General features: G+C 37.0%; 1 protein-coding gene across 1 annotated transcript in view; it reads right to left on the bottom strand.

Annotated features, from left to right (window-relative positions):
* Positions 1 to 1,924: 1,924 nt before the first annotated feature.
* The window catches only part of LOC150104561 (cadherin-86C-like), a 54,609-nt gene continuing 33,044 nt past the window's right edge, over positions 1,925 to 23,489 (bottom strand). The window contains exons 15-24 of the mRNA XM_090395777.1: positions 23,112 to 23,182; positions 22,771 to 23,020; positions 19,540 to 19,779; positions 17,891 to 17,970; positions 13,701 to 13,772; positions 7,778 to 7,852; positions 7,425 to 7,464; positions 6,948 to 7,078; positions 6,690 to 6,794; positions 1,925 to 6,351 (exon numbers count right to left, since the gene is read on the bottom strand). Of these exons, the coding sequence (XP_090251903.1) occupies positions 4,926 to 6,351; positions 6,690 to 6,794; positions 6,948 to 7,078; positions 7,425 to 7,464; positions 7,778 to 7,852; positions 13,701 to 13,772; positions 17,891 to 17,970; positions 19,540 to 19,779; positions 22,771 to 23,020; positions 23,112 to 23,182 (2,490 nt within the window). The 3' untranslated portion in view covers positions 1,925 to 4,925. The remainder of the gene's footprint in view (positions 6,352 to 6,689; positions 6,795 to 6,947; positions 7,079 to 7,424; positions 7,465 to 7,777; positions 7,853 to 13,700; positions 13,773 to 17,890; positions 17,971 to 19,539; positions 19,780 to 22,770; positions 23,021 to 23,111; positions 23,183 to 23,489) is intronic.

Raw genomic sequence — 23,489 nt, 5'->3', positions numbered from 1 at the left:
AAGCTATAAACTAAGTGTCTGGGCTCGATGACGGGAACTAGCTGTTAGAACCATAAATATAGTATGAGTCATAAAGTCTCGAGGAAAACTAAGATGTTTCGGGTGATTACAAAAAAGGAAAACGAGCTGTGGAGTTGGATTGCTTCAGCGTGATCTGTGAAGAAATTAGGCTTACATGAGGTGGACTGGAAAAATCGTAAAGAATGGAACATCACAACAGGCAGCTGCTGACAAGCGGAAGAGCCTGCATAAAGCAAAGCAATAAATTTGGCAGAAACATGTCTGTAAGTTGTCCAAGTAAAGTACTTAAGCTATTTAGGCACACAATTTTAATACAAATTGAAAATTAAATAAGGAAATATACACAGCAGAATATAAACAAACCTAGTATGGTGTGTGGGATCAGAAATTGTGTTTTGGCTAATTTCTCTTATTCCATATAAATTAAGGAGCGAACAGACGCCATCATGAAATCAGCCATCTCCATTATAAACAAGGGTCAACAGGAACAATTGGACATGTTTGCTTAAATTATTTGTTCCAAATAGCATCCGATTTCTCTTTTAAGGCTGCAAAGTGGACCGGAGTCAAAGCAGCAGGGCCTTAATTAAGCTCTGAACAAAGTCAGTTGATTTAAAAATTACTTAGATTCAATATCTAATAAATCTGCTCTTATCCAATATTAGGGTGGGGGGGGAAACGATATTTTTGAATATTCTTCTTCGAAACGAATCAACCCTAACATGAAATCATCAGATGAACTTGACCAGCTCATCTTAAAACATTGGAATAGTTATCTCTACGCTTAGATTCCGTCTGCATCAGCGATGAGATGAGTTCGATGTTCTTCCTTCTGGTTATTTTGAAAATTAAATACATATATATAGTTGGGATGGTAGCAAGTTGTCCAACACTGAATATAGTGGTAATTTTGGAATTCGGCTGTTTTTACATCCCATTTTCAGTTGAATCACAGAGGAATTTATAGTTTAAAAAGGGAAAACGAAGATGCTAAACGAGGCCTCTTCTGATAATCTAAAGAGGCTTAAAAGATGCTTCTGTTAGAAAATTATTTCTAGCTAAAGTTGCGAGAGAAAACTAGACTATACTAACATATTCTTGTCGCCGAGGTCATTATAGACCGAAAAATGCATCTTTTGAGAAAAAAAAATTAAATGACCTTATAAAGCACTAATGAGAAACCGTCCACCTTTTATATAATTAAGTTTCATGTTAAGTTAAGTGCGGACTCGAAACTATTTCATAATATTCTATACATAATGCAATTAAAAAATCGATGGTTTCAGTGCATTAACTATTTGACGATCTAATATACAATAGAAATGCATCCTTGGAAAAGTTGATCAATTTTATAATAAAATCATAATTAGAATGTTGCTGTCCGTTTTATAAATACTGCAGGCGCAGTAGGAGTGTCTGCAAAACATTATTAAAGTGAGGTACTCGAGTAAAAGTAGAAAGAAGCACTGGAACAGTCTTAAAATATGGAAAATGACAGTTTAATGATTTGTTTGTGTGGAGTATAATTTCACGGTATTAATTGGTTACTAAAAGATTAAGTAAGAAGGCTTTGTGTTCTTTCGTCCTAATCCGAAAAGAAAAACCATCACAGAAAGCGACTCAACCTTGACATTCCCGAATATACGCTGTAAGTTTTGTATCGACTGCTTCCAAGTTGAATCCTGAACTCTTCAGTTAACGAAAAATTAGCTGCAAAGTTTTTGCTGAATGTTTTTCAACTCACGGACTTAAGATTTATGTCGTGTTGAAATCAGGAATATTAATTTAAAAGCACAAGTGATTATGCATGGTATTAAATTATTTTTTTTCTTTTTAAATACTGCATCAGAATAACGGACAAAAATCATTATACTATGTATAGATTATTAAACGAACACAAATGAATAGTTTCAAAATTTTTTTATCAAAATCTGGCAGTAAAAGAGCATCTTTGTACAGCAGTGTCATGACTGACGCGTTACACCTTTCGTAACAGTTAAGCAGACGTTTACAGAGAACTAAATCGACAATCCTCATGTTGTACTGTTCATAAAGTAACAACACCATATATATACTTTATTATTTACAGCAAATGTACAAATTCAGTCTCTTCAGGTTACAAGATTAGTACATGCACACAGTTCCTTCGTAATCATACACTCGCAGTGATGAACAGAAGTCGTTTTCAAAACCTCGAGTAAGTTCATTCTCATTAGAACGTCGAATGATGTTACGAAACTCCAGCATGAACAGAAAATGCTTTAATACAAAGGAAAGGACGGCAGTATGATTGGAATGACTACATCCCGCATAACACTAACGTCATTCATGATACGCCACATGTTTCACATCCTTTCGCTAGCTTTATGGGATAAAGTGTTTACTATTGACATATCTTTTTAGTTAACCTTTTCCCCTTCTTAACAGTATATCTTCGAACAAAGTAATTCGAATTACTCATACCTTATTATTTTTTTGTAAAAAACATGACTGTTCAACTGCTAGGCAAACGTTGAAACTAGTTCAAGTGACTGAATTTACTCGCTAGCCAATATTCGGTTTTTTCCTAATGTCAAATATTTCTAAAAACTTGTTTTTCGCTGTATTCTAGGACACTGTTTTCCAAACTGAGGAATTGCCGAAAAAAAATAGATGTATTACGGGTCTGTGCATTGATTTGTATCGTTAATGCTTTCCCATTGTGAACCAATAATAAATAAAGGGATGCGTACGTACAAGCCGGATTATGGTACTTAATTTCGAAACTGTGAGTAATATTTGATTTTCGACTGGTCGGATATTAAAATCATATAAAACTTTACTCAAAACACTTCAGGGGCGATTTGTAAGTTAAGCACACGAGTTAATCAGTTAAGTTTTTAATTTTATTGAAAATTTAAATTATATTATAAATTACACTTTATTAAAATAAAATTGTTTTTAAATTTTTTCTGAAATATTTTTCACGTAATGAAAAATGTTTCTAAGATTTGTAAACACTACAGTGTGTACAGTTTGAAAATCGCTGCCCTAGAATGCCTGCACAGTGCGAGAACTACTGATTAGGTATTCATGTTGATCAAAACATGCCCATTCAATGACTGAAAAAGAGCACGTGACCATAATGATATTTAGCTGACCAAACCGGTTGGAAAGATATTTGGTTTCCAACATTCGCATAAAACTAAGAAAACAACAGAAAATTCAAATACAACCTTTTTCCAGCACTGACGTATAATCAACGGTTATCCCTTTAAATGCAGTCGCATTTGTATTAATTTCCAACCATAACACTTAGAGGAGCTTAAGGAAAATTTAGCAGAAATGGTTTTCGCCCTATCCATTCAAACCATTGTTATAATTTGGTAAAAGGATGACGTATTTGCAGTTTGAAACACGCAGATCAAGACCTGTAAGAACTACTACAATCCCAGAATGAAATTTTACCTCGAAAATACAATGGATGCCCGTATCCAACGCAAAAACTAAAGACTCTTTCCACATCGGTTTTCTACAACCATTCCCTAATCATTCCCAAATGGCTGCCCAGCATATGTAGGGCAGCCATTCTTTAATTATGTTGCAATCAAGTCTCTTTAATATGAGATCACAATATTTGTTTCCGCCGAAGCACTTTCAGAAGCAACAAGTTAAGATTTTTATCAATGTCTTTAGAATGGTTCCAGTTCAACGAAGATTCTTGAACGTTTCTCTTCCCATGAAACCCCTATTCAGTCTGTGAACCTGGTGCCGTTCATTGCAGTTCAAACCCATTAACAAAATCCGCCAGTCATTTCCCTCTCTAAATTTAAGACAAAGGGGTAACATAACCAGTTCCTTGTTCTTTTAACTCAGCCTACGTTTAGCTGAAAGTTGAATATTCGGCTGCTCCAACCTCATAAAATCGGATTAGTCCCGAATAGAAGTGAAACCAATCATGTTCAAATATTATTGGGCCGTTCTGAATCATGACATTGCTGGGCTACGAGACCAGCGATGTCGTCTTAACTGTGTGTTCTTAGGTCCCATCTGGCCAGAGCTAAAATCCTTCCATTTCTGAACGAGTCGGATAACACATTCAGTTGAAAAATCCTTTAAAAGATCCCTGACATCGTACACTATCCCTTAAATACGTACGTTTGTTCAACGAAAGCTTGAAATTTTAATATATCGTTCATATCTCAAGAGCAACAATGAACTTTCTATTCCCAATGTTTTAGAAACTGTAAATTCTAATTATGTAAAATAGTTTTATTCTATTTGTTAACCTCCGCAAGCATCTAAAAATAGAGCTATTTTTAGATCCCTCAAGTTGCATTTGAATTCTCCAGTGTACTCTAAGTTTTGATACCAAAAAAAAGGAAATATCTATTAACTAATCTAATCCAGTTATTTACCTTTTCAGTGCAGTCACGTGTTCTTGTTCACGTGAAACTGATAAGCCCTTAACATCGATACCAGAATAAATATTCACAAACAGAACGAAATATAAATTGAACTATTAATTTCGGGTTAAGCTCTTTTAATAGGCAATTGGCGTATCAAATGGGTCAAAATCAAGTATAGAAATGCGAATCCGCTGCACGAGTTGGAGAGCCACTTGGCGGTAATCTGTCCGTTCAGAGAAAAAAAAAAATTCTGATTTCTTCCAAGGAATATAAAAATCTCGGCAGATCAAGTTTGCTTTCCCCACTACAAATGTCGTCTATAAAAATAGAAAAATTCTAGAAATACGCACGGAACAGCACAGGTTGCCAAATTTTCTATGAGGATGACGTGAAAGTGTGATAATGTCAAGAACATCTGGTGGTGATCATTCAGGATGGGTATTATTAAGAGCGCAACACGAGAACAGTTTTGGGGGCTTTCACTGTCTCGTACTGATTGTAATAAAAAAAATCATCTTATGGGCTGTCGTTTCGACTTTCCGCAGATTTCAGTCCTCGTGTCCGCATACCGTCATAGGCTATCGTGAACAAACTTTTCTTTTCTAAAAGATTGTTTTTCTTGAGGCGAAGTCCAGCACCGTCTTTTCCGATTCCAGAATCGGAATCGTCCTGTTCGTGGTCTTGTGTCACAGTTCTTTCTTCCAGGGTCGTGGTCGACTGACGAAGGATTTTGGAGTCATCTGGATCGTTCTGCTCAATGTTCACTTGCAGGACCCTCGTCTCCGTTTGCGGACTTGCTTCTTCATCTTTCACGTCGCCCGTAGCATCTTCCTCTCCTTCACCCGCGTCTCCCACGGCCTCTCTGAACCGAGTGCTAATTTCCACATCTTGATTGGAGTCGCTTACCGTTTGCGTCTTCACGTCTGTTGTCACTTCGATCTGCACGTTCTGGTCCGCACGCTCGTGAGCGAACCTCACTCTTTCATCTCGTGTCATGGTAGCATCGCTGAACGCTCCCGACGGATGCTCTTCTCGCTCGTTGTTCCCGTGATAGCGATGATTCGGAAAACGACGGTAATATTCTTCTAATTCCCACCAGGTTGGACCTTGGCGCTGTTGTCGATCGCGATCGTATTCCCTCGTGTACGGTTGCGTACTCCACTGATTGGCAGGAGTTTGATAGGGCGCAGGGCGACCGTCAGGTGGGCCAAGTTGCTCGGTGTCCGCGTTGTTCACATACACGTCACTGTCTGTACGGTGATAGCGGGAAAACTTTAGTTGTCTGTTGCTTCCTTCGGGCCTTTCGGAATCGCTTCTGTAATCTGGAATGCGGTGGCGGAAACTTCGGTGATATCGCGAACCCGATTCTCCTGCATCGTCTGCATTCAGTCCCGTTTCGCTTACGCTTCGGAAATGCTCACTGCCCATCCTGTGTCTGTCGTACAGGAACGTCTTCCTCCTCTGTTCGTCCTCGTCGTCCCTCAAAGGACTGCGGATGTAGAGGATTTCGGTCCTCTTTGGGCCTTCGCTCGTCCTCTCTTGTGCATTCGACACCCTTTCTTCGTACTCTCCTCTCGCTCTGACGGGCTTCATTTCTTTCTTCACCACTACGTACCGGCCGACTCTCCGTGCGCTCAAATCTTCCCTCGATAAGTCTCTCAGCATCACTCCTGCATCAGGCGATAGGGGTCGCCCTTGTCGGTATAACCTTGCCATTATCCCATTTCCTCTGGCGCCGTCTTCCTGGTCACTATAATAAGCGTCCTCTCGCGTCCTAATGAAAGGTGTAGGAGGGCGACGCATTACGTGACGAGTCCTAACGGTGAAGTTCGCTTCTCCATCTGCAGCTGCCTTTCCGTCGGTCGCAGATGCTGGCCGTCTTTTGACCTTCCGTCTGTATCTGGAATCTCCACTCCATCCGTCTTTGGTTTCATCTTGGATTCTGAAAGGAACACAATTGGAATACTTTACACGATAAACACACTGCATTCATTGCTATTTTAATGAAAAAATAGTTCACTGTAGAGCGGAAGCCATTACATTTGTACTTGTTAGTTAGAGAGCAAACACATCGTGCATGACTGGTCGTATTACAGATAGCTTGAAATACTCGTATTTCTAATTCGTTAAATGAACATAAAAAATATCACTTAAGAGGAAGATGCACTCTTTCTCTAAATAATTAACCGACTGAGTTGCAGCTAAAAAAATTAAACTATTCGTGGAAATTTATAACAAAAATAAGTTTCCGTGGTAAAATATTCGGGGATATAAACATACTTTACAGTTCCGTTAGCTTCTTTAGGGACTTCGTCTTCTTTGAATGTAATTACGTTTTCCTTGGGAGCAACCTTATTGTTGGCTTCTAATTTGTGTATGTGCGACCTGCGAAGTAAACACAGTTCATAGATTATGATATGCATGTATGTATAAATACAACACCAAAGATTATCTGGAATTTTCTAATTTTAATATTTCTTCGGAGTCTCGGATTTTATAGATGAAATTATAAGAGTCATAAATATGAACGTGACTTACTGGGAAGATGATCTGAAGCAGCAACAATAACAAATGATGGCGATGATCACCAGCAAAATGATGATGATGATCAGAGCAATGAGCAACCAAAACACGATGTCATCGGTGTCACTTCTTCCGGCTCTTTCGACCTGCGGATTAACAAACTTAACTGTACTCATTCCACAGAAATTATCTGTCAGATAAGATCGTGGAATTTCGAAGAGAATATTTTATTATTTCGAAAATCAAACATGGTTCTAACATAATGTTTAGAAACGTTCCATTATGACAATTTAGACAACCAGAAAAATAAATAAAATTAACGGAAACACAAGTTACTTGTGTGCTTGTTATAGTAAATAAAACCATATATGCATAGTTAATATTTAGCTGGAATGTCTACGTTGTTATAAAATGACATTAAAAATAAAATAGATCTTTTTTTTTAAAAAATGGCTTTCTAAAAAAATAAACTCGATGAATGAGACAATTTACCTTCGTTTCGGAAAGGATATACTGGCGGCCATAAACGGAACTGAAAAGGAAACAAAAGTTGATGTTGATTTCTATTGCATTACCAAAATCTTGACAATACCTAAATAATAATGTCAGCCTAATCTAAAAGATATTCTTATTGGATTTTCGAGCGGTGTGATCTACTGCATCCGATAACGCAACAGATCACCTTGGCGTGTTTTCTGAAATTACAGACATCACTTCACTTTCGCTATTTTTTAAATACTAAAATATGAAATTGTAATTCATATTTTACTATTTAATCGCATTCAGAGCGTACATCATTCTACAATTTTCCATCGATTAGTCATATTAAGGGAAAATAATCCTACCTTATAATGCTGTCCAATGCGCCGAGATCAACCGTAGCTGACAGAGGATAAGACACCCAAGCTCGAATGGCAGTCCTAAGGATATTACAAATATTACTATTGATTAAAAATATTTTTTCAAATAAAAGCTAGATATACAGTACAATATATTTAAACCTCTAATATTAAATTAAATTTTCAAAAATAACTGGAAAATGGCTTAGCTTTTTTTTTTTTTGTTGTTATTATTCTAATCTCTGAAATGAAATTAACTTGACCAATTCGCCAAGTTAATCTGAAAAGGATTAAGATGGGATTTACAAAACAGAGTTCATTTGGGGAAAGGGAGATACAAGAAACATAGACGCCCATTTCTAGCCAGTTTTCATTAATTGGAATAATTTAAAATATCTTCTCGTATACTTAAACTATGAGAGAGAGAGAGAGAGAGTATCAAGTTGATTCGTCTCTTCACGCATTCCCAACAGATATTTCAATATTTTTCGGTTAATCAGAATACGCACGAGTAATTCTCTCTTTCTTCTAATGAGTGCTAAGATGAAGTTACGTCACCACAGAACAAATTTGGCTTCTTCTTCCTCCATCTCCTGCTGCCGGTTAGGACAAACACCTGCCTAGTTTGCTTCCCAACACAAAGTTGTCGGGTCTTCAAATGATGTTTCGATTTCATTGATTTCTGAACAACTTTCACGGCACTAAAAGGCTCAACATTCTCGCAGGTTTGTAATCACCGTGAAAATAATTATATGATTGAAATCGAATTTTTAAGGTTCGATTTTGAATGAATGCGTCTCCCATTTTTGACCAATCTTGCTCATCTCTCTCTTCAACATAACTCTCCACAGTATCTTCTTATCTCATCTTACTGCTAGTCTACCTGGTTTCCGATAACCATTCTGTTGTTTCTTTGTCCATCTCTTGTCGTGCATTCTCATCACGTGTCCTACTCGGCGCCATTTATTGCCTTTTATTACTGACGCAATGCTCCTTACTTTTGTTTGCTTTCTTATTCAATTTTTATTCTTTTCATCTATCCATGTTATTCACAAAATGGCTCTTTCCATTTTTCGTTGTTTTCAGTTTCTCCAGCTGTTCACTACCGTACATAATTGTTGGGAGTAAACACTGGTTGTAGATCTTTCTTTTTAAGCAGTTTGGTAAGCCTCCTTTAAATATGTAATGGTTAAATATTTTCCATACTGCTGTTATTCATGTTGAAATTTCATTATCAAGTTCGTGGTTGTCTGTAATGATTTCTCCTAGATATTTGTGTGAATTCGCTATTTCAATCTTCTTTGATTGATTCAATTTGTTTTCGTTCTGAAGTATATCCACCACTATGCATTTTGTTTTTATTTATCCATATGCAGGCCCTGTCTCCACACTTACTGCATTTAATTCAATAATCAGATCTTCCAGTTCTTTTAGTGAGGATGCTATTTGTTTAATATCATCAATGAATCGTAGACTGCTTGAGTATTCTCCATCAATATTCAGTCTTCTTTTCTCCCAGTTCAGTTTGCTCATAGCATACCCAAGGGGCTATAGTGAATACTTTTGGTGAGATAGTCCACGAGTCAGAGTTCTCTTTTTACTTCTCTTTGTTTATCATTTAAATTCATTATTCCTTAACTTCCTTCATATATATGAGTTAATGTATTAATTTAAATATTATCTATTCCTATGTTTTAAAGTTTCTACCATTCAACGTAGGTATACTGAGTCAAATGCTTTTTCATAATCTATGAAAGCCAAAGAAATTGGTATATTTTTTCCTTTGTTGTTTTCCATTACTTGATTTAAGCCTTGTAAAAAGTTGAGAAGGATGTTCGAAACCTGTCTGTTCGTTTGGTTGTTGAAAACGCCATCTGTAATTTTAGTAAAAAGCTTATAAAGGACTGGTAAAAGTGTTATAGTTAGGTTTGTATACGGTTGTGCTACTGTTATAAGGAAGAGATCCCTTCCATTTCTCAACATTTCTATTAGCATTCCATCAAGTCCGGGTGGCTTTTCATTTTTCATTTTTGTAAGTGCATGTATTACTTCATTTTGCTTCATCTTTGACTGTGTGATCATCATAATTTTCAATACCCTCTTTTATACAGGTAGTCTTTATTACTATTATTATCAACAGACCTCCACCCGGAGGCGAGGAAATGCAAATCAAAACCACAGCTGGCAAAATAGCTTCAAACTTCACTTGTGAATTAACAGCCATACAAACAGCTCTCAAACCCAGTAATAAACATTACAGAAGGAATAATCATCTGCAGCGACTCAAAATCCGCACTCGAAGCATTAAATAATGGAAAAAACAAAACTTCACACAGAAAATTCATGAACAACTAACACCGTTAAATTTGAAAAATAAGAACTGTATACTGCAATGGATACCAACTCATGTAAATATTGAAAGCAATGAAAAAGCAGACAGTCTAGCCAAAGAAGCAAAATACTTACCCCAAAAATTACACCCACTATCACTAACTGATGCTAACTCTGTCGCCAAAATAAGATTGGTAAAGCAAACACTCAAGAAGAAGAATGAAATTAGAGAAATAACCACACTCATCACCAGACTAAGGACGGAACGTTTTAAAGGCATGAAAATTCAGCCAGACGGTAGTAGGAGCTATGAAGCATGCAAGAACTATCCAGGAGTTGCCCTTAACAAATGCCCATATTCATTCTTGTCCAGCAATTGCTGTTGCTCTACAGAAAACTGACGATAACACTAGAGAAAAGCTCTGCTCCATCAAAGTTCAACAGATTGCCAAAGCAGTTCTACAGTTCCACGGTCATATCTAGAAGCTCTTCAATGGATTCAAGAACAACAACTTCCATGAAGTCAAGAGACTCATCGCGGGAGAGTCCCACTCTCAACATGCACAGCTCATCACACCTCAACTTAAATGCACTCATTGTCCTCGCACTCAAACAATACATTCCAATCATCCACCACTCTCCATGCAAAAAATCACTCCTCATCCCCTTGGTCACCCCACCTTACACGGCTTCCAGGGATGGCCTCTCATTCTCCCCTCTTCCTTCTATCCACTAGGCTCTGTAATTTGCATTCTCTCAATCTGTCCTCACATTCCAGAGACGAACTCAGTCAATCGTCTCTGAACTCTTTCCAAGATATTATCATCCTTGTGAAAACCTAGCGACCAAATCTGTGCACAGTAATCCATATGCGGCCAGATCGAAGCCTTGTATGATGGAATCAAAACAGTCTTACTTCTAAACGTCAGTGTTCTCCGTATCATTCCCATAATCCGCTGTGTTGTCCTCACGATTTTAGCAAAGTATTTACGAAATTTCAAGTCCCTATGCACCACCATTCCCAAATCTTTCATATCCTCCACCTCCTCTAAAATACCCCAAACAATCCTATACTCTGCATTACATCTTTACTTCTCAAATTTTAAAACCTTACACTTTGCAACATAAAACTGATATCTCCACACACTCGCCCATTCAGAGAGTCTGTTTAGGTGTTCGCAAAACTATATATTCTCTACTTCTCATAACTCTCCCAAAATTTGCATCATCTGTAAACAACTCTATACCTGATAACTATCAGACAGCCAATCTCCAATCAACTCACTGATCTACTATCCAACCCCCATCTGTTTCAATTTAACTACTGGTTTGCCATGTGGAAGTCTATCGAAAGCCTTTGAAAAATTTAAATATGCTACTGTATGTGCATATCCCTCCACCCCCTTGTCCAATGTACTCGTCACCTTCTTATAATAAGTAAGCAGACTGCAAAAATACGATCTTCCTTTAGCAAACCCATGCTGTCCATCAAAGAGAATTCTGTTGCTGCTGTCCACCCAGTTCTGATTCCTTGTCCTCACTAGATCCTATAAAAGGTTGTTAACTACAGAGAAGTAGATTGGTCTATAATTCAAAGCCTTACTGCGGAACAATTTTGCCATCTTTCCATGTCTTTGGAACATGAGATAATCGAAGACTCGGTGTTAAAAAGGTAAATTAAAGCTGTTGTTAACTCCCTGGAACATTCCCTCAAGACACGCGGTGATATACCATCAATCCAACGGCCTTGTCGACATCAACTTTACTCACTTCCTCATTCATCTCCTGCTCACTCCCCATCACTGATTCCTCCTCCATTAACCACTACTCTCTAGTTCTGCATTATGCTATAATCACAGGGATGGAATACTTTAATGAACTGTTCATTAAACGCCTCTACTATATCCTCTTTCTCGCTGTTTATCATCCTCCCATAACCATTCTTTCTTCTACTGGCCACATATCGAAAGAACTCCCTACGATTTCTTATAGCCTCATTTGCTAACTGCTGCTCACACCGCACTTTTTGCTTCCCTTACTAAATGAGTGACCTTCCTTGCTTGCTCTTTGTACTCCCCATGTAACTGATAATCTCCACTCATGTTGCCACCTCCACAGTGCCTTTTCTTCGATATTGCATGCTTCACCTCTTTAGTCACCCATTTTACACTGCCTTATTTAATCTCCCGACCTTTATGCAAGCTAATTCCTGAGTAGAGACCAAGAAGCACTGATTTCCTTCCCATCCAATTCCTTATTGGGCTATTTGTGCCAGCTGCCTCTTGAGTTTGTTATATATATATAAAACCCTTTCTCACAAAAGTCCTGATATCGCTGGCGACCACCCAAGTGATCACTTCATGGTTACTTTCACCAACCAGAGGAAGATGTCACACTTCATTTTCAACAACATCGTCTGACCCTAGATGGACACCACTCCTATGCCATCATCAATTACACTCCTCCTCCCTTTTTGCTTTATCTTCCTGAAAGACCACATCCCTCCATCTCTATTCCTGTCAGAATGTTATTCTCGTTCAACCATTTTTACTTACACCAACAATTTTTTGGCGAATGAACCCTTATCAACGCTACTCTTTCATTCCTCTTGGTTCGAATACTTCTAGCATTTCTAAACATCAATATTACCTTATTTCTGTTTCTATAACAAGCCCACTAACTCCACCTCTCGGACATGACTCCTCATTACCTTCCTCTTAGTTGTATAATCCTTGATAAAATTTAGATGCAATCTCCAACACGCTTGTTCTGTTTGTAATCAGTATTCCATTTTCACCTTTTAAACCTGGTATTATAGTTTATCTGCATTATCAAAAAGTTTTTTAATATTTGTTTTCATTATTTTGTATTAAAATGTCATATATAATAAAATAATTACTGCCATTTTAAATTATATCATCTCCTGATGTAATATCCTGCACAACTATTCCTGTTTTGTTTTCCCACTCTTTCATTTTGCTGTCTCAACAAACGTCCTTCAATCATTACGTTTCTAAAGATACAAGGATTTTTAACGCCTTCTCTTACTTCGGAGATTATTTGCATATCGTTCATAGTCGCTACTATGGAGGAAAAGGCAGAAAGTATGAATGATGTACAAATGAAACAACAACCGACGACAGGCAACTCTTCTCTATTATTGCAGTCAAACACGAACGGAATAAAGGGTGCAATGCTGAGTAGCTCATTCGATAATGAAAATCTAAATATCCTGCAGTTGCCGGTGTTTCATTAATTATTTTTTCCTTTGAATAGAGGAAAATGTTCATTTGTGTCTGAATACAATTGAGCTCGGTATTATTTTGTTAATCCGCGAAACGACAGTTAAAATAACGCATAGCAAGACACTGTTTGAATTTTGAATTTTAAAGGAATTAAGACTAAAATTAAGATAACTGCTGCCTTAAAGTTTTATTAATTCACAGAAAGTTTATTTTGGATTAAACGTGCAAGTTTACCTACCTCCATGAACAAATGCAAGGCAGTTCCTTGCCTAATGTTGATATGGACATTAGGCAAGATTTAGAATTTTGTAGACATTTATTGCATTTTCTTTCGATGTTCTTAATCGACTTACCTGTCATTACTGTTGTTATAAGAGGAGATGGCGTATACGTTGGCGTGAGTTCCTGTTAACACAGAAAGGCCCCTGATAAAAGAATGCACTGATTAATCATTGAGTAGTCATTGCACTGATTAATAATTATGTTTTCTGTTACAAAACAATTCTACTTGCCATTTTTTTTTACATATTATAATATTTAACAAGATCAGAATACTTTCCATAAAAAAGCATAAGTTTACGTTCAAGAGAAAAATAGCCAAAACACAAAACAACCAGTGTACAAAACATCGCTCAAGCCGATTTTGACTGGGTTAGAAATTAAACACTTGATCAAAGACTGGAGACCTCAGATATGAGAGTTTGAAGAAAGATTAAGGGAGCGAATAGATGGCAGTATCATATCAAAAAGGAGGGTATTAGGAAGAGAGTCGACAATGGAGTTCCTGAATGCTAACATTGTGAAGTACGATGCTGTATCAAACGTCTCGTTCAAATCGGATATTATTATTAAGAGAGACCTCCAGGGAGTCATCGAGGGAGGCCGTACATGGAAAAATTTATTACCGTAATTGAACACTTTCGTAAAAATGTCATATTTGTTAAATAACATTACATCGGCACATTGAGACCCGCTTATAATCTTATTGATGTCTAAATATTCCTGTGGCTATCGTTTGATAAGATCCGCTAATATTTTTCCCACCATGGATGTCAGACTAATGATTCCCGCTTCCCTCTTCGACTTTAAATTATGGATTGCTGGAGGTTTCTGATTAATTCTAATCCCCCCCCCCAAATTCATACTAAAGATTTTTCCATGAGGTTCATTTAATAAAATATATTTATCATGTGTTCGCTACGGCAACAAAGTAGATAATTAGGTTTACGTATAACCTCTATCCGCTACCCAATATCCACTATACAAGTCCGCCCAGCTCTCGAATGCTCTCTCACATCTGGAGTGGGGCTCTCAAAAGCTCCCTCAAAATGCTCGACTCAATACAGAGGAGACCAATTAGACTAATAAATGACACGTCCCTCACCAACTCATTTCCCCCCCCCCCCTACTTTCACATAGACGCTTGGTCTCTGCAATCTGTATATTCTATAAATATTTCCATGGAAAATGCACATCTGAAACAGCATCAATAATTCCCCCACCCTGTACTAAGGACTCATTGGAACATGTGCAGCTGCTGCACAACATCCCTTCATAGTACACCTCGAAACCCATAGAAGAAGTTTCTTCTCCTCCTCATTCATCCCTGCTACTGCTGAATTGTGGAGCAGTCTTCCCCCTGCCGTATTTCCCAAGGAATACAACATACAGGCGTTCAAATCAAATGTAAACAAGTTTCTCCTTTCGCAACCCACCACCCATACACGGTACTAACGTACTATACGTTGACCAATCAACCTCCTGTATATGGGCCCAACATTTAAAAAAACCTTCCACCTAACAGACAGCCGGTTTTCGAATTTCAGTGTGGTAGGGATGTTAATCGATGTTTTTAAGTGGTAGAAGATTTACATCTCCTGGTGTGAGACCTGTTATTGGTTTGAAAAACTTCCACGTTTGGTTCTTAAGCCGAAGTTCTGAACCTGTCTTAAGTCGAGAGGTTTGGAATCTTTCGTTAGTAGAATGCATTTAAACGCACCTCCCAATATCCATTCATGTGCGAGTACAGTGTTTTAAGTCGTTAATCCTTCCTCTTAGTTTTTAAATAGTATTTCCTTGCTGTCTTTTGAAATCTCATCCTTGTCAGTTTTTTCATATGCTTTAGTAACCACTCCTTGGCCATTTTATCATTCCTTTAATTTTTTTTTATAATTGTTTCAACTAAGTAAACCTGCACTGGTTGTCTGTGTCATTTTTCTCATCTGATTTATCAATTCAGTTGTTACTACTCGGATTTAATTCATTCTAGAACGCTAATGTATGACTCCTATAAAGTTATTAATAGCGGAAAAATTGACTTTCTTGAATATTCAAAATTTAAATGTAACCCCGTGTGCGGAAAAGTAACTTATCATAAAAAATACTGTACTCAAAGAAAACTGTTTCATTTGTGTACAATTGACCACAAATTGTATCTCAAAGTCGAAAACATTATTGAATAATTTCTCTAATTAGTGGTCTAAATTCCGGCAGGGGCTCTCATTATGCATAAAAAAAAGTAAAACAGTAGCTCTCAATAGCTAATTACGGATTAGTTAGCTTGTCCATTCTATGGCTAGTAGGGTGTACGTGTGTTCTCACACCCTCATGGTGGCACGAATGTCTAGTGAACGTCTTTAGGTGTATGTTTTCATTTGAGACCTGAAATACCTTACAAAATTCCCGATTTGTTCCTAGAGCAGGGTATTATCGGTGGGATAAGGCCATTAATATCAATGTACTATATGCTAGCAGTCTTTCCATGTGTGGAATTTACATAAAAAATAAAATGTCCACTAATGCTTCTCAGTCATAATGGGAGTATACTGTAATGTTGCAAGCATGCTATAATCTGGTGTTCCTACTGCGTTTTAATAAAACTGTCCATAATTATTTTACTTATAAAACTGAAATCTACGAGAAACCGAGATCACAAATCTAGTGTGTTACATTTCTTTTCTTAGTCGAGTCGCGGCTTAATGTGTCCTCGGAATGATTCGCTCGTTTTGCGAGAAGAAAATCCAAAATTATTGAAGGGAAAACTCTGAGACCGACCGACTCGCCTTTGGTTCAGAAGCACTTATGAAAAGGCCCTCACATTCCCAGATGGAATTCGAATCCAGGTCTTTTCAACAGAAGATCTCAAGAGGGTTTTGTCCTTCAGTTGGAAACGTCCATTTAATAACAGAAAGCCTCAAAAATAACAGAGACAAAGCAAACAGAGAATTCTCTGTCAAGTACTAAACAGCAGGGCTATATGAGTATCTCACTGTAACGACACCTCAGTTGCTCATGTTTCATATTACAATGTTCATTTACCTTTAATGTTTAGTCAGTGTCCAACAGTTTTCTTTGAAAACTCCCTAAGTTTTTTTTTTAATTGATCAGGTTATTTTATGATTGAGAATTAATATCACGCTTCGATTGCAAACTGGCTAATAATAATATTAAAACCTGAAAACTTGTCGACTTACGCTAAAGCTGGGGTATTAAGAACTCAATCGTTGGACAAAAATTAGAATAAAATGAAATTATAAAACCAAAAAATTAAAACGAAACATGGCAATTTCTGAATCTTTTCAGCATTCATTGAAAACTGATGGATTTCCGTTTCAGGAATATTCCCTGTCTTCAGAATGGGGGAGAGGAGGAAATACGATGAGGCCCAATGCTCAACATCTTACATTGAAACACTTTATTTTAATATAAATTCTGACTCGCATAAACTGCCTTTTTCCTTATGTGAATTCCACCCATGAAACGCTGTAAACTTATAACACTGTCGATAGGTTAGAATAGGTGGGATTCGAACCCAGACCTTATAGATTGGAGAGGTGATGTTCTATCACCCTCGGGCCAACCAGGTCAACAAATATTTGATAATATTAATATAAAACTAAACGAATATCAGGAAATTCTCTTACTCTTTACTTCTGATATTCGACTTTCGCCTAATGGAAGAAAACCAAAATGTGACAATATGCGAATTTTAATTAATTTTAATTAATTTTCAAAAATCACTCTGAAGTGTTCGTCGGCAATTCTATGCAAAATGACGTTATGTATTCACACTTCCTCCGTCTTATTTGTCTCAGATGAAAGAAGCAATACCAAGTGAAAGGTAATTGGTGTTCATAAGCTAGTCTCGAATCCTATGAAATCCTAGCAATTTCCAATTCGATACCAGAGGATTGTGGGCTCTTATATTCATGTCAGACTAGCAGTTAACCGCCAGTGTGCCATCACGTTTATCGCTATGGTGCAACACTTTGATGATCCATCGAGTAATGCATTCCAAGTTGATAAAATTCTTCTTAGATGCTGCCCATAAATGCATTTTTCAACGATTGAAATTGCACATTATTCAAGTATAAAACTATTTTTAAATATTTTAAAATGAAGTCAGAAGATATTAGTGAAGCTGTTATAATTGCATCACTGAGATCTAATATTACACCAACAATTAAAAAAAACTGAATATTTTCAAAAAGTCAAATATTTCATAAAAAGAGATATTTTAGCAAAGAAGCAAAGCAAACTTTACCTTTCAATCTCTTGTCGTCTTCCTCGCGCACTTGATGCGGCAATGGGAAGAATGAAGGCGATTGTACGATTTAAATATTCCTAAATGAAAACGTTTTTGTGTTAGAAATAACTGAATAGCACAATGATGCCCGTTTTTATTACGGTATAATACTATTTTTAAATGTTTAAATATTTTTAAAACTAAGGGGGGGGGTGATGAAAACAAAAGATTGCAAAAGAACGTTAAATCACGAAATGAGCACAAAGTATTCACTAGCGTAGTGCTCGTGCTAGTTTGGTTGGGATTGCATTCGAAGATACAAATGGCTTGAGGCCAGCGTATCAAGCCATTTGTATCTTCGCATTTCGTTACAACCAGCGTAACGAAAATAAAAAGAGTTTGAACTTTCATGTTTCCATTTTTGAACTTTCCATTTCCATTTCATTTTGTGCGTCCAATTTTCAGTCACAACAGAAGTTTCCTGGCTTCTTTTGTCAGTAAAAATTGATTAACATTATCACCTATTTGCATTGTTTAACCTTCTTTTTTTTTTCTGAGAAGAAACTTTCCATATGTATTCATGCAACCAACAGCATGACTGACTGCGAGAAGAATGCTCATTTTCAAAGTTTGGAAGAATGAGTACGCAGTTTTGCATTTTGACAGTCTTCTTCAGCCTCGCTAAACAAGATTAGCTTAAGTCGTGAAAAGGTGAGAAGTAGACAGTCCTTACAGCGCAAGAAAAAAGACAAATATTTTAATTCATTTCGAATGATAATTGAAGCATTCTATCGAGGGTTCTATTCGTTTCCATTTGTTTACTTTCAGCCTCTTCATGTCCTTTTCGCCAATCGCACTGAAGTCAAAAAAAAAAAAAAAATCGCACTGAAGTGTATGTAAAATGTCAATCAGTGTGTCGCGCTTACTTCAAGCAAATGGAGAGTTTGGAGAAACAATTATAATACGTTGTGATCCTCGATGACCTTACGTAAACATTGTACGCGTCCCATGCATGCAGAAACTTGACATGCTGGTCGGCATGAAATAAAGAATTATAGCAAAATTTCATCAGTTTCTCCTTATGCATTGAGACATGTAAGAAATCGATAACTTCAGACTGGTATGGACCGTTCTTACAACACTGGCGAGTTGTACCTTGCACCTTTTATAACTCAAAGCAGCGCAGCTTTCAGGGTTTTTTTTTTTTTTTTTTAAGTGATTTGCATGGTTAGAGACTTCAGTTTTTTTTTCTTTCAAAAAATGTATTTCGCACCAAAAATGAGTTTTTATAAAATGATAAAATCCACCAAATTATCAGCTTATTCTTGTGGTTCCTGGGGTGGAGGAGGGATGCAACTTTTTAATAAACATTGTAGCATTATATAATCATTATTTATTAAATAATAAATGGTGACGAATAACACTCAAAAGGAGTGTTGCTAACGACCACTTGATTTGGAGTCTCTCGAATTGGAGTGTTGCACTCCGTTAGCAACACTCCACTGGCTAACGAATTCAGACCTGAATTCGTTAGCCATTCTAACACGAATACTTAAGGGACTCTTTATATCCTGGCATGGTCTTAAATATAATTCTTTAATCTCGCTCCAACTGTTTTACATTTCCAAAATTATTTGTAGACAGAAGTCACGTGGCTCAACCCTTACCTGGTTATGAACTTGGACTTGAACTGTGGATGATTTAATGGGAACCCCTTGATCGTGGGCCCTGACGGTGAGGGTGATGACTGGCAGACCATTTTCGGCGGACTCCTTGGGAGAAGTAAGAGCTTCTTTGAGCATAATTTCACCCGTCAGCGGATCGATGTAAAACTTCTCTTGGTAGTTGCCGTTCACAATCTCATACGTAACGTTGCTGTTCGGTCCAGGTCCGTCAGCGTCATAGGCCTGAAAAGAAAACGGTACTTGAAAATAATTTATATACAGATAGGAAAAATGATCGACATTAAGACATCATTTTGGCACATTTATTTGCTCTATTCAGATATATAAAACAAATTTAATATTTTGAGGATTCATAATCTCATCTTCCTTTTACCCTCTTTTACCTTGCGGTGTCGAGGGTTTCGTTAATCATCGGACCTTAAACCGTTCACAGGATAAGGGTGGTCAGCCCTACGCCCTGGTGTGTCCTATGTCCTGTAGTGTTGAGTTCAAGGCCGGTTTGCGTGCTTTGTGGGATGAAAAACCCAGGATTAACTGGGGAAAACCCCTCACTGTCCATGCGCAAGACAGGCTAACTTGACTATGGCTGAGGAAGATCTTTCATCTTCTCACATCACGGACGGGAATCAAACCTAGGACACTCCTTCCCGAAGCATATGGTTGCGAAGCGCACGAGGATGGTCCGAAAAGTTCTCGGCCTCGACTATAGATGACAACACCATCGGCTAGATTTTTTTTTCAAAGTTGGTACATCTGTCATAAGCATCCATGAGAAGTTGCAAGTCCTATCAAGTAGTTTGTTTTACACAGCTGTCTGAAGCAAAAGTGTTGTCTGTATCCCTTGAAATGGATAAAATTTGAGTATCGTGCGGTTATAAAATTCTTTGGAAAAGAAGGTTTAGCACCAAAAGAAATTCTTTCATAGTTAAAAGTTTACGGGCACTCTTCTCTTTTGTTTTCGACAATTAAGAAACTGGCTGCCGTGTTTAAACGTGGCCGTACCAACCTTGAAGATGATCCACATGAAGAACGTCCAAAAAGTGTAACAACACCAGAAATCATTCAGCAAGTGCACGGTATGGTATTGTATGACCGGCGAGATATTCAAAATGCGTGAAACTGCTGAGACTATGAGCATTTCAAAAGAACGTGTAGGAGATATTTTGCATGAAGAATTGCAAATGAAAAATCTTTGCACAAGATGGGTGCCGCGCTTGCTCACAGTAGATAAAAAACGCACTCGCATGAAAATCTCTGAACAGTGCTTGCAGCGTTTTAACAAGAATAAAACTGATTTTGTGCTTCGATTTATTACTATGGATCAGACTTGGATTCTCCATTGCACACCAGAATCCAAACAGCGGACAGAAGCCGGTTGTTCAGCGCCAAAGAAGACAAAATCGGTTTCATCAGCAGGAAAGGTCATGGCATCGGGATGCTACAGGCATTTTGTTTATTAATTATCTTGAAAAGGGTAAAACGATAACCGGGAAATATTATTCCGATCTTTTAACCAGACTAGACGAGAAAATTGGTGAGAAAATATATATATATATATATATATATATATGTCCCGATGCGCTTCGTAGTCGATTCTGAGTTGCAGGTATACCAGTTCGAGTTTCTTTCGGGAAAAAAAATAATGAAAATAATAATTGAATTTAAAATAAAGGCATATTTTATAATTATGTGTTGATTGAAAATGCGTGTGCACGTGCCCACAGCGCACGGTTTCAGTGTTTTGCAACAACAAAATTATGGGAATTACTGTGAAACATTTAAAATTAGTCCTTTCATATCAATTTAATCTGAATAGAATCGATCAGAACAATTTAATGGATTCTGTCTGAACTTGTACGGGTTCCTTTTTCCTTTGGTTTGTTTGTTTGTATGATGAAAAACCTACCTGCAGGTAGAAGAAATTTGCTGATTGTCGTGTAAAGCACAGGAAAAGATCTGAATCCAAGGCATTTGTAAATAGAAAAATGTAAGAATTCTTAATAACTGTTGTAAGGAGGAACTTCCAGAAAGGATTGGCGAATACTGCTGGGATATTCTGGGAAGTCTTGGGTCAGTACTGGTGCTGAACTTATGCTATTACTAGCTATAACTGAATTATAAACAGGAAGATAAAATTATATTATCATTAAAATATCTCAAGTATTAAAACAGTTATTTATAACCAAACAAATTATCCTACTCATGAACTTTAAAATAACATCATTTTCAAAATATCTCACTTTTAATGCTTTCATGTTGAAATTCAACGTGTGTGGTATTGAAGAAAAGGAGTACATTATTTGGATTTCACTGAAATTTTTGGGCATTATTTCATAACATAATCACTTCCGTAGTTAAAAGATTAAATAAAATGAAAGATGCGTAGGAAGATTATTTAAACGTCATTATAAAATTAGAAAAGATCCCAGCAAACAAATAAATGCATCAAAAATGGACCATCTAAGTATGATTCAGATTCTTATGTATAATGATTCACAATATACGTCGATGCATATGCAGTTCCAAAGTGAATAGTTAATAGCAACAACCGAACATGCGTCTATCGGCAAACGAAAATATAATCAAGAAATACTGCGAAAACAAAATTCAACGAAGAAGAAAAAAAAGGAATAAATTTTGATTTAACTGCCTTCCTGCTCACCGTGAAAATGAAACTAAGCTACTTCTCCTAGAAGATGCTAATCTGGTGGATTAGCACAGTCCTCAATGCAGTCATTTTTACGATTTTATACTATTCATCGAAGCTTGACAAGTTCATCGTCTGTAATATTTGGTTATTGATTAAAATGTCTTATTTACATTATTGATTAAAGACGTCTTTTATAAACCAGCTACTGAAATGGAAGTTTCTGCAGTTCACATGTATTTTTTGAAGAAATGCGTTGTTTCTGTGGAACAATTTATTTAATACAACACAAAAGAACTTTGGCAAAACTTCAGCGCCATTTATAATGATCCTCCGTACACCAACAGAAGGATGCAAATCCTGCAATACACATAATACGTATTTAAACGCAGCGCTCTTTAACTGTGTCAGTGGCGTTTGGTCTCATCATAACGAAGTCAAGATTTACTGAAGAGCTTTGGTTCTTCAGCAAATCTTTTCCCACTTTACAACTAACCGGTGGAATGCGCGCTTTTCCTTTTAGTTTTTGAATTAATAAATCCACTGATAAACAAACAAAAACGCACCTTCACGATCAACTTTTCGTAGAAACTCTTCATATCTGGATTGAGAACTCCATCGTACCGTGGCTGTAGAAAGATTGGCGAGTTGTCATTTGAATCCAGAAGTTTCAGAGACAATTCCACGGCATTTCGGTTTCCCCTGCCCAGATTATCCCTCGCTTCCACCGTCAAAGTATACTCCGGGACTCGTTCTCTGTCCAGGCCTTCCGACGACACCAAAGTGATGACTCCGGTCTGGGAATCCAAGTGAAGGCTAAGATCAAAGTGGGAAAAAACTGAATGAGATTCTTACATGGGACGAATTTTTAATTAAATTATTGTAAAACAACTTGTGAAGTACTTACTTTGACGCGATAGGTCCGTTCAAAGAGGTGTATGTGACCTTTCCGTAATCCCCCGAATCTTTGTCTTCTGCCTTATAACGGATTTCAGAAAAGTCATGGTTTTAATTATTTTCATTTATAATTAGCTATAATTATATTAATTTAATTATAATAACCTTTAAACTAAATAAAATGATGTTTTCCATATAAATTCATTGTTACTTGATTCAAGTCGTTCAGTTTGTGTTGATAGTTGAACACCCTCTGTGATTTCACATAGAAAACATTTTTCAGTTTATGTTGTCCGTAAAACTCGAATTCGGCGATGATTTGATTAATACCCTTGGAGAGTAATGGATGGCAATGCTGTAGCCAATGAAGTTCTAACTGAGGCTCGGC

Source organism: Typopeltis vanoorti, chromosome 7 (assembly GCF_054136105.1).
Source record: "Typopeltis vanoorti isolate ZY-2024b chromosome 7, IOZ_Tvanoo_1.0, whole genome shotgun sequence".
Taxonomy (NCBI): Eukaryota; Metazoa; Arthropoda; class Arachnida; order Uropygi; family Thelyphonidae; genus Typopeltis; species Typopeltis vanoorti.
The sequence above is the reverse complement of the archived record's forward strand: the minus strand, read 5'-3'. Positions and strand labels throughout refer to the sequence as shown.